The sequence below is a fragment of the Lynx rufus genome, unplaced genomic scaffold (genome assembly GCF_022079265.1).
Source record: "Lynx rufus isolate CCGP_SWC_20201006 ecotype Redwood Valley unplaced genomic scaffold, mLynRuf1.p SCAF_4, whole genome shotgun sequence".
NCBI classification, from domain to species: domain Eukaryota; kingdom Metazoa; phylum Chordata; class Mammalia; order Carnivora; family Felidae; genus Lynx; species Lynx rufus.
This window is the reverse complement of record NW_025814856.1, coordinates 161,888,537-161,905,289: the sequence shown is the minus strand read 5'-3', so window position 1 is coordinate 161,905,289 and position 16,753 is coordinate 161,888,537. Positions and strand designations below refer to the sequence as shown.

At 43.3% G+C, this 16,753-nt stretch overlaps 1 protein-coding gene across 1 annotated transcript in view; it reads right to left on the bottom strand.

Annotated features, from left to right (window-relative positions):
* The window catches only part of CNTNAP2 (contactin associated protein 2), a 1,378,773-nt gene that overhangs the window by 222,377 nt on the left and 1,139,643 nt on the right, over positions 1-16,753 (bottom strand). Inside the window, exon 17 of the mRNA XM_047095265.1 lies at positions 1,570-1,788. Coding sequence (XP_046951221.1) covers positions 1,570-1,788 — 219 coding nt within the window. The remainder of the gene's footprint in view (positions 1-1,569; positions 1,789-16,753) is intronic.

Below are 16,753 nucleotides of genomic sequence, written 5' to 3'. Positions count from 1 at the left end.
AGCTGTTCTTTCAAGAAATCAAAATTCCTTCCAAGACCATAATAAATGTTCCCCTCTATCTCTTTCCATTTACAACTTTATTTTGTCTCCAAACTTTTCAGAGACAACTATAATCCATGGAAAGAAAGGAATAAAAAGGAAAGTTGGGACAAGGTCTGAAAAAGAAGAAACTCAGTCAGTGAAGGCCACCCATTATGAAGAAAACCAGGTAGAATTTAACCAGCATGCTTGGGATGGACAGGATTGAGGACAACAAAACTTGTCCCAGGTAATCTGGGCAAGACATATGGATAAAGTGGACTTTGCTCACAATATTCAGCAGGAATCAGTGGACCTGGTATTTAATTCATAAAAAATAATTTTAAAGTAATGTGCAATTTTGAGAACTATAACACGAGGGCAGGATTTGTAAGGGGTTAGCTTTTAATTGGGGTCAAGGAGTACTTTATTTTGAAATCTATGACTCTTTCATGGCCCCTGACAACATGGCTTGTTAACAAATCAGTCTTACTTTCAGAGCTAACGGACTAAGTTAACACGTCTGTAGTCCGCCCACCTTGTACCAAAGGAGGTGACATCTACTTTTACCTTTCCTTTTGTGACTTTCCAATGTTCTTAAAGCATTTCAGCACAATTATGAAAGACACTGTGGGGCTCCGGCCCTTGTTAAAATTGGCTGACCCTCAGTAAGGCCCTAGCATAGGGTGACAGGTGGTAGGCCTATGGACAGCAACCAGGTCACGTCTGGTTTTGCTCGGTCTGGGATTGCCACAGTTGACTGACTTGATCAATTAACCCCAAGAAACTCAGGGGGGGTGTCTAAGGTGGCACATAGCCAGGAAGTCCTTCAAATTTGCTCTCTTGTCATTCAACAGAGGAAAAACAGCTAATTTCTCAAAACGTTAGTGTTCTGGAAAAGAAAACTTAATATTTAGTTGTGGAAACAGGTATTGATCTGAAAGAACATGAGCTTCAGCTGCAATATGTCACAAGCAAAGACTACACTGTGAGGTTAGATCGACTTCTTGCAAAGGATGCTCAACTTTTGCTCTGTTTAAATTCCTGAGTGTTGATCTCTTTCTCATGTAAAGGTATTTTGTATGGGGAAATTCCCGTCCGTCTCTGCCTAGAACCTCGAGGATGCGCAGAGAAAGGAATGGATTTCTACTTATCATTTCAAGCAAACCTAAACTTAGGAAGCTCATTTCCTTCTCTTTCTCCCTCCCTCCATCCTTCCTCCCTCATAGTTACAAGCGTCCTCAATTGTCAAAGAATTTTCGACAGTCCTAAAGCTGTAGACCTAACATTGCACAGGTCGGAGACCTCAGAGATACCCCTCTGATTTTGTAGATGAGGACCTTGAATGCTGGAGAGTGGAGAGTGAGCCAGATTTAGGTCTCCTGGTTCATCTTCCTGTTCCATTCTGTCTTGATAGAGTCTACAAGAAGCCTAGACTCTTACTTTTGGGAAGATTTCTATCAAAGCATCCCAGAGACAGCTTTATTTTTTCCATTGTGAAGGTTATTCAAACCAACAGGGGGAAGTCACGAAGGCCTTCCTATTACTCACCAACAAACAGCTGGCTGTAGAGCTCCAGGCGGGTGTGACCTTCGGTGGGCGCCTTGCGGACCTGCTGTGGCAGCCGATCCACCTGTAAGCTGGCTTGCTTCACATTCCTCTCCGCGGTGACCCGGTGCCACTGGTCATCATTGAGCGGGGAGGGCGATCTCACCACAATCTCCACTGGCCCGTTACCGACATCAAACGAAAAGGACACTTCTGTGGCAGCTGAGGGAGCAGAAAGCACGAAAGGCACATGAGTATTTTCCTCCCAGATACCAGATAGCAGTGATTTCTAGAGGAAAAACAAAGCCCGTCATCACTTGCTACAAAAACTCGTGGCAAAATCATTTGAGGAAGGAGAGAGAACACATCAATCCACTATCAATGAACCATATTTCCTCCAAGGGGAGGTAAATATACTTGGATTGGGCACCAGGAATACATTTATTTTCTTACTCCATCTTTAAAAGCTTGTCAAGAAGTTACCGTCGGCGACTCTTTCCAGATAAGCAAACCCAGACCTGGAGAAGATCAAGCATGAGCTGAGTGCCTTATGTTTAGGGAGTAGTGGAGCCAGGACCTAGACCTGGGCTTGTCAGGTTTCAGAGCCCCCAATCTGTGGATTACTAAACACAATGCAACTCTTCAGTAGCTCCCAAGGCAGGGACTCTCTCCTGGAGAGCTTTATGAAACACCGATGTCCAGCCCCATCCCCAGGGATTCTGGCTCAGTTGGTGACATAGGCACTGGTATTTTTAAAAGTATGTTGGAAAATATTAATATATAGCTAGAGTTGAGAGCTACTGTTTTGGGAGAGCTTACACAACTGTATTTCATTAATGTAGTCATCACAATTCCTGTCGAAAACTAGGGAGGCAGGAGTCTTGAGGCAATAAAGGTGACTGGCGTCCTTTTTGGGTCACTGTGGCTGTCCAAAAGGTAGCTCAGGATTCTTGCAGAACAACTCCTTTCCTGAACCAATTGCCATACGCCTAGTCAGTTCCCATCTGGAATGCTGGATCCTTCTCATAACGTACCCCCCAGCACTGACCACAAGTCATTTCTTTTTCATAGATCTGCTCAAGGTCCATAACAAATCACCTTTCAATAAGAGACAAATGGATCAGGGTGGTTTGCTTTGGCAACTTCGGTTGTACGTAGTTTCTTACTTCACAGTTTAGGTTTTAATTTCCTCAGTGACCACCTAACGTTTCATAAAACATGCTTTTCAAATGTATATTTTTTTCTTGCGATTGGCAGGAAGGGAAGCTTAATGGAAAGGCCAAGGCAGCACACAGGTCCCCAGCTCCTTTGGCTTGGTGAGTTCTTTTCCACATCAAAGACATGGCATTTCCCAACTTTGCTTATAAAGAGACTCAGCTCCTTTATCACTACGGCTTCTGCCTAATCTCTAAGCAGTTTAATTAAATATCTGTCATTTTTTCCTGGGCTAATGGAAAATTCAGCTTCTTTGGACTGGTACCATTTTGAGATGGTGTCACAAGCAATCAAACTTCTAATTTAAAAACCAGAGTGGTCCAGATTCTCTCAGGACCTCGACTGTTCCCTGCCTCTGGGTCAGGCCCCTCTGAAAGCAGCATTAACTTTATTAAGCCACAGGGATATTAGATGCAGAGCTCAATTTAATCAACCTAATTGTACCAAGGAATTTTGATCCTTTATGTTATTAGCAGGAGGACTTTAATTTTAACACCTGTGGTGAGTCTACACGTACCCTGGTAAAGTATCTCCTCTATATGAAGAGCTCATGCCTCCAGGGGTCACTGTGATTTGGTGGAAGCCAGTGACCTTCATGAAGGTATCTACGGAAATACCAACGCACATTGACAATCACACGACTCATGGACTGAATGATCTTTCCCTGTATTTCTGGCATAGTCGGGGACGGGTGGGGAAGTAGCCTCAGTTCTAAGATTGAATCTGTTCTGTTCTTGTAGTGCTATGGCTTAGCAGATGCATTTTTATTTTTTTAATTAAAAATTTTTTAATGTTTATTTGTTTTTGAGAGAGAGGGAGACAGAGTGTGAGAAAGGGTGGGGCAGAGAGAGAGGGAGACACAGAATCCGAAGCAGGCTCCAGGCTCTGAGCTGTCAGCGAGCCTGACGTGGGGCTCAGACCCACAAACCGTGAGATCATGACCTGACCCAAAGTCGGATATTCAACCGACTGAGCCACCCAGGTGCCCCTAGCAGGTGCATTTTTAAACGCAAGTTGTCAGAGAAGCAAGAATGCAAGGGTTCCTGAGCTAAGTAGGAAAGATGGTTTCATTTCAAAGGCATCAACCGCCATCAGGGAAATAGAATTTAGGGATAAATTGAGTTTAACCCTAAGGTTTGACTTGAAGGGTAAATGCTGCTCTAATTGCCTCTCCTCCTCTCCTCCTGCTACGATGAATTCTTGTCCAGGTCTTTAAATTGTCACGATTTGGAGAAACCTTGAGTATCAACAGCAAACTAGGAAATGACTCTACTTTTTTCTCTACTTGTCACACTAGATCCCCTGTTTCTGCCTCCTCTGGATCATGGTCTTCTTGTTTTTTTTTAATTAAAGATTTTTTTTTTACTATTTATTTTTGAGAGAGAGAGAGAGAGAGAGAGAGAGAGAGAGAATGAGCGGGGGAGAGACTGAGAGAGGGAAACACGGAATCTGAAGCAGGCTGCATGCTATCAGCACGGAGCCCGATGAGGGTCTTGAACTCACAAACTGAGATCATGATCTGAGCCGAAGTCAGACGCTTAACTGACTGAGCCACCCAGGCGTCCCTGGGCCACGGTCTTCTTAACGTCAGTGCTTCACTCTAGCAAAGAAAAAGGTCTCCAGGCTCCTGCTGCAAAGCTCAGTCCTCTCACCAGTTGCGTGTACTAAGAGGTGCTCAATGTCAACGGCCTCTAGGAGCAGATTCCTCCTTAAGGAGCCTCTACTCAGGCTCTGATGTAGAAATATTCACAATTTGAGTACAGCCCACATCCCTTCTCTTGCTTCCTGAGGGAGGGGCTGTGGGCCCAGTGTGAGAGCAAAGGATCGGGCTCCTTTTCCTCAGTCATTCAATGTCAGCTCCCCTGACTTGGCTGAGGGACGCCTTTGCGAATCTATCTCCTAGTCAAACAGCAAGTGTGTTTTAAAAGCTTCTAAAGTTCAGTTTGTGGCTGATTGCTCCTGCTCTTCTGGGTGAGAGGAGCTGACATTTTAAAAGAGATAATTACAGAGAGAGTCAGGGAGCGAATAAAAGGGAGGCGGCATAAAAGACACCAGAGCCAATGACACTATCCTTATTTAATGTGGGTCTCCACTGGAGACCGCAGTGTTGCCCTGTTTCTGCCGGCAAAAAAAAAGAAATTTCTTACACGCCGGAAGTACTCTTACTTCCAGAAATAAGTATCTGAGAGTGGGATGTATCCAGCGTAGCTCACTGGAAAGATGACTGTAGCAAAAACTGATGGTTGTCTTTCTATCAGTGGCAAGAACTGGAAAGTGTCAGAGATTTCACCCAATTCATAAACTAACAGCTTAGTCTCCCATAGTTTCCTGTGTGCTGGCAGCAGACAGAAGACTCCCGGGTCAGAGACAAAAGATGTTATTACTCACAGCACAGCAGGCAGTATGCACTTCAGCCCCCCTCCCCCCCCCATTCTCTCTTGTCCCCCAAGTTTCATGGGGGCATGTGGAGCAGCCCACAGGGATGCTGTACATGCAGAGCTCATGTCAGCCGAGGAACCTGAACTTAAGAAACCCCATTGTTTTAAAGGGGCTGCTAGCAAGCTAGCTCTTTTTTTTTTTTTTTTTTTTTTTTTTTTTTTTGCCCTGAGGAGAGACATTAGCACATTAGCTTATCCTGGTCAGGAGACTTCTGCCTTCTGAGACCATTGGCCAGCCACACATCATTAGAAAGGTACCAACAAAGCCATTAATGGGGAGACCCATGGAGAAGTTTCCTCCAATAAACAGCCACAACCCCCTTTTCTAATTTTGTCCCGGAATCTCTCTACTCGCATAGAATCTTAAGCTTCAGCTATGGATGCCCCTCCCCCAGACCCAGAATGTGTATCTGGATTTGTCTAAGTTACATATGGCAATTTCACCCTCCTTGCCAGGAACCTGCTTAGGATGGGACATATCATTCCCTCCTGGCTAATAAGATATGAAGAGATTCTTTAAGGCTCTTTTGGGCCACATTTCCTGGCTCATCAGAGACAGACAACCATTTTATGCCCCTTGATCCTGGGTGGAGGCTGTGTTTCCTAATGTTGCTGGAACCATCTTGTAAATCAGAAATGCTGAGGAGAACAGGGAGGACAGTGGGACAAACCAGGGTCTTTGGTGATGTTGGTCAGCCCCTAAATTATTCCCAGGGTCGCTCAACACTTTTCACACGAGACATCCACTATTGTTTAAGCCATTTTGATTCCAGCTGAAAGCTTGTTAACTGTTACAGGGAATGGTTTGGAGTCAATAGATGCAACTTCTTGTCATAGCTTTACCTTTTTCACCTTTTGGGCCTCAGTTTCCTGGTGTCTGAAATGAGGATCACATCTATAGCTTTCCCAGAGTTTCTGTGTCCAAAATGTGTTTGAAACCACTGAACTCATCTCTAAGGTCCCTTCAAATGGCAACGTGCTATGATCTAATTTTCAAGGGATTCAAAGAGAACTAATGAAGGGAAATATAGCTAGTCTTAATGCTAATTTTAGATCTTGAATCCTTACAGGGAGAAAAGAGATTGCATGAAAAGAGAAAGGCACAAGGTGGCATGATGGTGTATCGGAAATTACCTTTGCATCAGTCTGGTTCCTGACTTCATTTGAGTGACTTAAAACCATAAATGGGACAGAACCATGCACAGCTCTTGGTCCAGCTTCTCACGGTCCAGCAGGTGGCATTCTTTACTCTCCTTGTAATTCAACACATGTTTTCTTAAACAAATCACCTCTAGGCTTACTGTACTGAGTCACAAATTTAACAACAGACCAGAATAGTGGACTTTTTGGCTCTCAGCTCTCCAAGCAGGTGAAGTGACATTGAGACATTAGGTCATTCAATATGGAACAGGTAAAGAGAAAAGACAGGGACAGGTACACACAGTGAGTTTGCTGGGAAGACCCATGAATGCTGTTACAGTTTTGGTGACGATTTGTTTCTTCCATCTTAAAATGAAGTTTAGGGACTGAGGATTATTCCGCACAAAATCTCATTTGACCCATAAAACAAAACTGATAATAGGTAGAGCAGATATTTTAGCCTCATTCTACAGTGGAGAATGTTTGGATATATTTTCTTCTTCTTCTTCTTTTAAATGTTTATTTATTTAGAAAGAGAGAAAGTGTGCGAGTGCACGGGGGGAGGGGAGAGGCAGAGAGAGGTAGAGAGAGAATCTCAAGCAGGCTTTGTGCTGTAAGTGCAGAGACCAACGTGGGGCTCAATCTCACGAACCTCAAGATCATGACCTGAGTTAATCGAATGAGCCACCCAAATGCCCCAATCTTCTCCTTCTCATTCTCCTCTTCTTCCCCCTTCTTTCTCTTCCTCTTCCTCTCCTTTTTCTCTTCCTCTTCTTCTCCTCCTCTTTCTTCTTCTTCTTCTTCTCCTTCTCCTTCTTCTTCTTCCTTTTTCTTCTTCTTCTTCTTCTTCTTCTTCTTCTTCTTCCTTTTTATGAATGCAGGGCTAAGTATACATCAGGAAACCAAAGAATTTACATAACATGAGAGGGTCATGAGTTGAGGCAGGAACACTGAACATAGAGTCACTGTGAGAATCAGAGAGATGAGGGAAAGAAGGAAGAAGTGAAGAGAATATCTGTGTTCTTATGTAAGCCCAAGTGCTCCATCTTACCCTGGAGGCTGCCCACTCCTTCTTACCTACTCAAGGACACCAGTCCAGCACGTCTCCCCTCTCTTCCATGGCACCAATAATTTGTTCTTTGCTGGATCACTCCACATGAACATGTTGACATGTCTCTACTCTCAGCAGCCACCACCACTACAGAATCTTTCTCTTGACCTTATTTCTTATTTCTTTGCTCTCTTTAGTTGCCACATTCCTTGAATGAGCTTCCTGTAGTCTCTGTATCTGCTTCTTCTCCTCTTAGCCCTTCTTTAACCCCATCACATGAGGCTTTCTCCTCCACTACATCTGTTTCTGCCCCAGGGCCTTAGCATTTATTGTGCCCTTTACCCAAATAACTCTGTGGCTTCTCTTTTGCACTTATGCTCACATGTTATCATATTAGAAATTCCTTCCCTAAACCTTTTATGCTAAATAGCGAACCCCTACTCTCAGCTGCCTTTTTTCCTTTATCCTTATTTTTTTTCCACTTATGTAGCACGTATTGTATCACCATCTGGCACAAAATATATGTGCTCCTGGCCTCACTGAAGCAGAGACATTTTCTGTTTTGTTCATTGTTGTTATATATATCCTCAGCACCTAGAACAATGCCTGCCACAGAGAAGGCACAAGTTGTGAATAAATGAATGAATGAATAGAAACACTCCTACCAAGGAGGCCAAATGATTATAATATATATACTCTGAATCAAAGAAATCCAGGCAAACCATAATTTAGGAGACAGGCATATTCAAGGAATGTCATCTTCTGTTCCACAAGCATCTTTCCTAAGAGCATAAAGTAAGAATGTATGTTTTCTCAGACTGGGGACAAGATACATTAGTTACACCAGTTATTTACAAATAGAAGAACAGTTGAGGATCAAAGGCTTATCCAGGATAAACCCAGAAGTGCAGTCAGAAGCATATTCTGAAGCTTCTGTCACAGAGATTCTCATTCGAAAGTTGTGATAGGGCCGTGGAGTCTGCATTTTGTTAACTCCAGGGTTCCTGATGCAACTGGTCCTGGAATCCTACTTTGCAAACCACTAGGATCCCCAAGTTCCATTCTGGTAGTGAGGTCCTAAGAATTGGAGTTTATCTCCTTGCCCGCAAAGGAAATATGTTCAAAACTGTAGAGTGAAGAGTTTCAGTTTGCTTAAAGAGAGAAGTCCAGGCATTGCCCTTGGACCTGGGAGGGCAACATCTAAACCCCTGGAATGTTGTGTCTTTGTTGGCCTGAGAGTCTGACAATGTGATCTAGGGTGGGAGCTGAGCACGCCAGATAGACCAACGATGTAGGGGAGGGTGGAGGCTTGGGTCACACAGTTCAAGCCTTGGGAGGGCTGGAAACGGAGGTGGGGTCATGTGGGCGGCCAACCACTCCTACCTACCAGAGCCGGAGCTGGACTAAAGATCCTGAACACCAAGGCTCGTTTGGACAACTCCCTGAACACGCTGTGGGTGTCAGAGGTGTGTGTGAGGCTGCACAGGCTATGGATGGGCCTTCTAAGTTTGTGGTTGGGCTCCCTGCAAAACCCAAACAACCACTTCAGTTTGCAGGTATGTGACTGAACCCAATAATGTGAAGGCCGGAGGACTTTTGAGAATGGATTCGCCTTCACCTCCTAGAAAGGGAACTGAGTCTGTGAGATGCTAACATGCAGTCAACACTAAGCATAGAGAGCTGGTTTTTCTAACTATACTATACTGCCTTTCATATTGTACAGGAAATAAAAAAAATTTTTTTTTGATGTTTATTATTTTGAGAGAGAGGAAGAGCAAGCATGCACATGTGTGGGGGGTAGGGAGGGGCAGAGAGAGACAGAGAACCCCAAGCAGGCTCCATGCTGGCAGCTCAGAGCCCAACATGGGGCTCAATCTCATGAACCGTGAGCCGAAATCAAGAGTCGGATGCTTAATTGGCTGAGCCACCCAGGCACTCCCCGCCCCCAATTTTTTATAATATAGTCTATTTTTTCTTTATAATAGTCTTAGCTTGTGAATATAGAAATTTTTAGAGCCAAATATGCATATTCACACCCCAAAATCATCTGCAAATGAACACTGGGAAGGAAAATTTATTTGAAGTCTTTTGGAAATTCTTCAAGGAAATGCCTGGAGCTTAAGAATCAATGTTATGAACTCTTTTTAAAACCTCTGGTTATCTTGATAACCTCTCGAGTATGAGAAATATTTTTCCTTATGTATTTTGGCCTCTAAGCCTTTTATGATGGTTAAAAAATAACTTCACAAACAAAGATATCCACAGAGAAAAGGGAGTTACCACTGGCCGTGCAAAAACAGAGAGCTGTCTTTAAAATGCAAAGCCTTTCTAATTTTAGTTTTCTCCGCACATTCAACCTCCTTCTGAGAATAGCTTCTTGAATATTAATGGACCTGTGCAGTTTAAAAAGGAAAAAGCCAAAAATCTTTCCAAAATGACATGAGGTGCCAAGCAGGACCTGCCCTTAGTAAGGGACATGTAGACAGGTTTTAAATACCTTCATGTTTGGAAACAGTGGAGACTTCTGTGCTGGACAGAGAGCGCTCGATTTGGAAGAATGAAGTCCCAGAGGGTGACTGTGCGGACAGAGTGTTTGTGATAAAAGGAAATGTAGAAACTGCTCTTGAGGAACATGGAATTGGATGCCTAAGGAGTCTCCAGAGATGGAGAGGAATGTGGATTTGAAGTGAGGACGGGACCACGAAGGAGCTTTGCTCTTGACCACAGGCTCTGCTTACGTGGACACTGAAAATGAGGAAAAGCCAAAGACGTGATGCCAGGGGGAAAGGCCGAGGCCGTGGAAGACGCCTGCCGGGGAGGTGTGGGAATGCACCTGTCGGAAGTGGACAGGCACGGAGACCGCTGTTTTCTGGTTGCCACGGACTGAGTTCCAGCCCAGACTGGGGGTCTTGTCACGGGCACTATTTCTCTGTCTCTGTTTTGCAGCCAATTGTTTTCAATCCAGAAACAATTGCCGCGTGGGCATTTCAATGCCACGGGGACTTCGGACACTATCTCTCTAGTTAAAAGAAAAAAAAAAAAGGTGTCACATGAAGATTTTACATTTTACATGCTCCGGACACAGAACATAAAAAGAGATTTATTCTGTTTTCCGTGACAACACCAGATGCGCGTCAATTGCGTCGCATTTGCGGTATTGGGCAAAGAGTGGAGAAAAGGGAAACCATGGTCAACAGAGACTTCAAATGGGGATGCAGAAAGATAGGAAAGAATAGGAGGACTCTTTCCATATCGCGAACTTTCTTAACGTGTGAAAACTTCCATAAAAGTTTCTTGTTCCTCGGAATCGCTGCAAGAGACTGGTTTCACAGACCCTCAATAAGGTAAGCAAGGAGAACGTATGGAACAGCTTAGGAAACAGGTCCCCCGCCACGGGGACTGCTCTGCTGGGCACATCCTGTGTGGCCTTCCCAAGACAGGTCTTCCATTTTCCTCATTGGGCCCCCTCTGCTGCATGCTGTGGCACGTGAGCGAGCCTTAAACGTACTTAAGGTATGTAGTTTGCTCTTGTGTGGGGTGATGGCCTGAGAATTCATAATGGGAAGCCAGTAGATCAGAAGGTGAGAAAATCTATCTTTTAAAAGTTAAGCTAGGGGGGCACCTGGGTGGCTCAGTCGGTTAAGCGTCCGACTTCAGCCAGGTCACGATCCCGCGGTCCGTGAGTTCGAGCCCCGCGTCAGGCTCTGGGCTGATGGCTCGGAGCCTGGAGCCTGTTTCCGATTCTGTGTCTCCCTCTCTCTCTGCCCCTCCCCCGTTCATGCTCTGTCTCTCTCTGTCCCAAAAATAAATAAACGTTGAAAAAAAAAAAAAAGTTAAGCTAGGGGCACCTGGGTGGCTCAGTCAGTTCAGCGTCTGACTTTGGCTCAGGTCATGATCTCACAGTTCGTGAGTTCAGGCCCTGTATCGGGCTCTGTGCTGACAGCTCGGAACCTGGAGCCCGCTTCGGATTCTGTGTCTCCCTCTCTCTCTGCCTCTCCCTCGCCCCTGCTCACACTCTGTCTGTCTCAAAAATAAAAAACATTAAAAAAAAATTTTTTTTAAAGTCCAACAATAAAGGATCATTGATTAAATGAAGCACTTGGCAACTGAGACACTGTGCTTCCCAATCTTTTTATAACCCATGCTCCCATTTGTTGACAGAATAATCTAATTATCATCTCCAGGCACTGAAGTCCCCAGATACGGGAGGCTGATGGGGAATAAAACGAATCCCTGAAGGTCTCAGATAAACGCCCTACTCCAACAAGAATTGTTTTGGTGCATTATATTCTGTAGGTTGTAAAACAAAAATAATAGCTCTTTGGTTTTGTTTTGTTAATATAAAATAATGGTTTTCCAAACACACATGCTGTCTTAGAGATCCTGATATAGTCTCTGTTCACAGTTGAAAAAAAAAAATCACTGTTGTGGAGTTAAAAAAAACCAACAAAGCTGACATGTAATGTGCTTCTGAAATCTCATTACATGAAACAAGTTGGTTACAAATAGTAGGCACCATATGATCTTATTTTTGTAAAATATTATACATAAGCGCATAGAAAAATGTTTGGACATATGCACACCAACAGAATATTGTTAAGTATACCAGCTGATTTTGGGGGTTTATTTTTCCTGCTTCTCTAGATTTTTTAAAAAAATTTTATTTTTTATTCATTTACAGAGATAGAGAGAGAGAGAGAGAGAGAGAGCGAGCGAATGAATGAATGGGGGAAGGGCAGAGAGAGAGAGGAAGACACACAACCCAAAGCAGGCTCCAGGCTCTGAGCTGTCAGCACAGAGCCTGACACGGGGTTCGAACCTGCGGACCGCGAGATCATGACCTGAGCCGGTCAGATACTTAACTGACTGAGCCACCCAGGCGCCCCTGGATTTTTAATTCACTCAACAGTAAACCAACACTATTTGTATAATTTTTAGAAGTCACAATCTGATAATTTCCACTTCTTTTGCAAAGGTTGGTAACGTTTTAAGTAACTCTATTCTATAATTTTAACAAGTGTTTAATCAGAGAGATTAACCAAAATGCAAAGAATGGGATTTCATTTAAATACAGAAGATTAGAGGGAATTTAAAGCCAAAGCAGAACATTCCTCCTTAGTTCTTTACTGGTTTTAAGATATCTGAGAAGATTGAAAAAAAAAAAAAAAGCGGGGGAATGGTCAAACTCTACCATAAGCTAATTTTGAACAAGGTGTGAATTTTTTTCCCCCATTAAAAGTGGCTAAAAACAAGGGCATGCTATTTTTCAAAGTAAAATCCTCACAGGTCTGAAGTGCCAGCATGTTCCGATGTTTAAACTAATGTATACAGGAATCGGAATGCAAGAAGGAGCATAATTCAGTGTTATAATTACACTTGACAGATATACACTGTTTCATTATTCATTGCCTCTGGTTGCACTTACCCAGAAAGACCCTGCAGAATCCTAAGTATCAACCACTCTTCAGGAGAAGCCATTTGGCATTCTTATCAGTCCTCATCACAGGCATCAAATTCAGAGATGCAGAAAACCAAATGTGATCATTTTAACACTATCTGCAAAGGCAAGTAAACTGAGTAATTTCCCAAGAGGCCTTGGGTCCAGCCAGCTTTCTTCTGTCAAACTCTTAACACAGATATGTGGGTGGGTCATGGCTGTAATGAAAAATGCCTTTTAACTGGTCCCTAGGCTTTCGCTATATTTGTTTCAATTCCTCAAGTGCCCCATGATCTTTCTCCTCTACTTGCTTTTGCCTGTGCTGTTTACTCTCTGGAAAGATGCCTCTATCTGATTTATTTGCCTGTCATTCCTCAGGGCAGATCAAGGCAGCTTCTGGAACCTACCCCGATGTCTTTAGGCAAGGTTAAAGCCTACTCCTTTCCATCGTCCTGGTACCTGTGGCAGAGGCTGCTGACTTTTCATGAAAAGTTTATTTCCTCCTGTCCACAGTCACCCCCACGAAGCTGCCAGGCATCAGGAGTTGCCTTATCCAGTCCCCAGAAATCTAGGTGGAGCTGGGTGACACCTTACCACCAACAGAATGAGAGCAGGTCTGCATGGCACCTGTCCACCCTCCCTTTCTCTGTCTGCCAGCTGGACTTTGAAACACCCAGGCTCCAGGCGCCTCCAGGAGTCCAGGAGACTCCACGCAAAAGGAGTCTTGAGCTCAAATCCCGGTGTGGAAGGGCTTCACGGACCAAAGCATGCATGTCAGACTGCTGGACACTCACTAAAACCTGGGCTTTAGTCACTACAGCAGCTTCACTTATTCCTGAGTGTGAACATTTCTTATCCCTAAATCTCTTATTTATGAGATTTTAAAAATTAACCAAAGGGTCTTCTCCATCCAACCACTGGAATTCTAAAGGGATGAATTATACCGTAATGGTCTTACTAGAGTTTCAACACCCATCTATCAGATGGTGGAATTCTGTAATTGCTACAACTATGATGTTAAATTTTTTTAAGTTTATTTATTTATTTTGAGAGAGACAGAGATAGTGTGAGCAGGGGAGGGGCAGAGAGAGAGGGGGGGGAGGCAGAGAGAGAGAGTAGCCCAAGCAGGCTCTTCACCGCCAGAGCAGAGCCCAACATGGGGCTCGAACTCACGAAACCAACAAACTCAGATCACGACCTGAACCGAAACTGAGCGTCAGATGCTTAACCGACTGAGCCACCCAGGCGCCCCTGAACTATGACATTTTAGAGAAAAGAGAAGGGCTAGGACCACATGGGAGCCTAGACTGACTGGTGTATGTGCCTGTGAATGTCTGAGCCACCTCCTTCACTAACCCCACCAAACTGAGTCCCAAGGAAAGGAGAGGCAGAACTGTGCCTTGCCTATCAGAAAGGCAAACAAACACTTGCCTTCTTGAGATGTTTGTCAAGGACAAGCTTGACGTTAAGAAATATGGGAAGAGATTTCCTTTGTCCTTCAACATTTCTGTTCTACGTTGAATGGACTCCAGAACCCGGACCTCAAGCTGCCACACAAAGCCCTATTTTTCAGCCCCACTTAAAAAAACCAAACACACCACAAAAGTTTTTATGGTTAGCCATGGAATATGAGTGCCATTTACGATGCTGTGTCTATTGGAAAGTATATTCCAAGGTTTTGAATAGCCAGCTCAGAAACTCCTATGACACAGTCCTCTGTAAGTCGGGAAGTACCTAAACTAAAACACAGGGCGGGGGCGGGGGGGGGGCGGGGAGTGAAACAAGAATATTATAGAGATAGAAATAAGTCTTCTTTTCCTAAAGGGTCCAAGAAGAATATATTTCAGCTATGACCCAAGGCCTATATTAGATTTCATGTAGTTCCTATCTTGAGTGCTATTGAAAGTTACCTTGTAATTTGAGCAAACTGCGTTTCTTCATCTGTGAAAAACTGTTTTTGTAAGGTTTTTCAAGTTGACATCCAGCTGGGCAATGTTTTGTTACCTGGTTTTAATTTAGGTGTTTGTCTGATGTCTTGCAAAATCCTAGCAATGTGATGCTTATAGTTAGTTGTTTTTGGCCCTTTGAGATATATGCCTGGTTTTGAGCTATTTCAAGTAATCTTCCCCAGTCACTCACTACATTTAAATGAATTCTGCTCCCTGATTTATTGTATCTCCTTTTTTTAACCAGCTTTGAATTAATTGGTCCCAAGCGTCATCCTTAGTTGAATCAATTCGCCAGTGTTAGTAACATGCACTGACATTGGCATCAACTTTTTCTTCTTGAAGCATTTGTTTCTATGAACATACAGAGCCTGTTAGAGCTCCCATTGGCTTCTAAAATGGCAGAAGTAAGGTCTCTAATCTTATAACTCTACACAGCTATTTCAACTTTTCTCACCAATATTTTTAGAAAAATGAAAGAATTCTATAATAGGTGTCTTCTGTATTTTAAATCAAGATGCAATAAAAAAAAAAGTTGTGTGGGCAGAGTTTCAACTGGGGGGAGACAATTCCAGAACAGGGAAAGACACAGTGGGTCATAAGAAAGTGTGGGTGGCATCCAGGGACTGTCAGTAGATGGGCAGGCTAAGGTGAAGCACTTAGGCACTGTTGGAAAGAGGCAAAGTTTGTATGTAAAGAAGACTGAAAAATTAGGTTAAAGCCTGAAATCATTGGCCAAGCTTAAGTACTTGAACTTTGCATTATAATGCATTGACAAACCGTCATGGTAAGAAAAGGAATGACAGGGCCGATCTGTAGATATGGGTCCTCACCAGGGAGGGCAGGTGTCAGGAGGGAGGGAATGAAGTGAGGGAGATAAAGTATGAGGCTGTTTGATTCAAGAATCCAAGGCATTTCAACCAAAGAAGACATCATGGGAGATAAAGGGAGAAGTTTGAGAAGATTTCATTATCTTTGCATTTTTATTACATTCATGTTTTTGCGACTCGTTGGAATTGATGCTTTCTCTGGGACAATTCTGGCATGATAACATACCATCAGGAACATCAGAATAACATTTCACTGTATTAAAAATAGAGGGTTCTATCAAGATAAACAGTCTATGTAGTGTGGGGACCTCAGTGAAACATTAAATATGACTTTGATCTTTCTAACCTGGATCATGAAGAAAATAGTGATGACATTAATTAAGATGGGAAGCACCGGAGAGGGTTTTTGGGTGAAGATGATGGATTTCAGTTTTGACATATTGAGCTTGAGGTACCTATGGGTGATTCTGATGGATCCTTAATTAGAATTTACAACTAAGGGTCCATGATTTTAGAAAATCTCCTAATTACATGTAGTAGAAGCATGTGTGTGGACTGGAATTTATTTGAAGCATATGTCATTTATTCCAATACAATCCTCCTCCCGCCATCATGTCTAGGAGAATGGAGAACGATGGCATGGAAATTTAAGATGCTGCTTCCTTATAAGCTCACTTAGGGTGGGAGGTGGTAAGCCGCATGTGACGCTAATGGCCTCTGACCAGGTTTGTAGGATTGTTGATGCTGGAAGACACCTTAAGATGGTCCAGTGTGCCCTTCTTTTACAAGTGAACGTGACAAAGTCTGGGGAGGTCAAGCAACTAGTCTTGAGTAGGTCTGCCTAGGTCAGACCTAGATCATGGTCTCTATTCCTCTTGTTGAAAAATTGTTTTATTAGTCTTTTTTGTCCTTTAATCATTTGGGATTTTCTCATAGGGTTTTTTCTTTTTCCATTAAAGTATAGTTTACAGACAGCAAAATGTGAAAATATTAAGTGTTCAGTTGAAAAAAAAATATATATATATAGCCACTCCTTGGATCAAGATAGAGAACATTTGAAAGATGGTTTTAACTTCAAAAGAAGAATCCCTCCCTGTACCAGGAAGTGTGAGCAGAGTGGTTTAGCCATC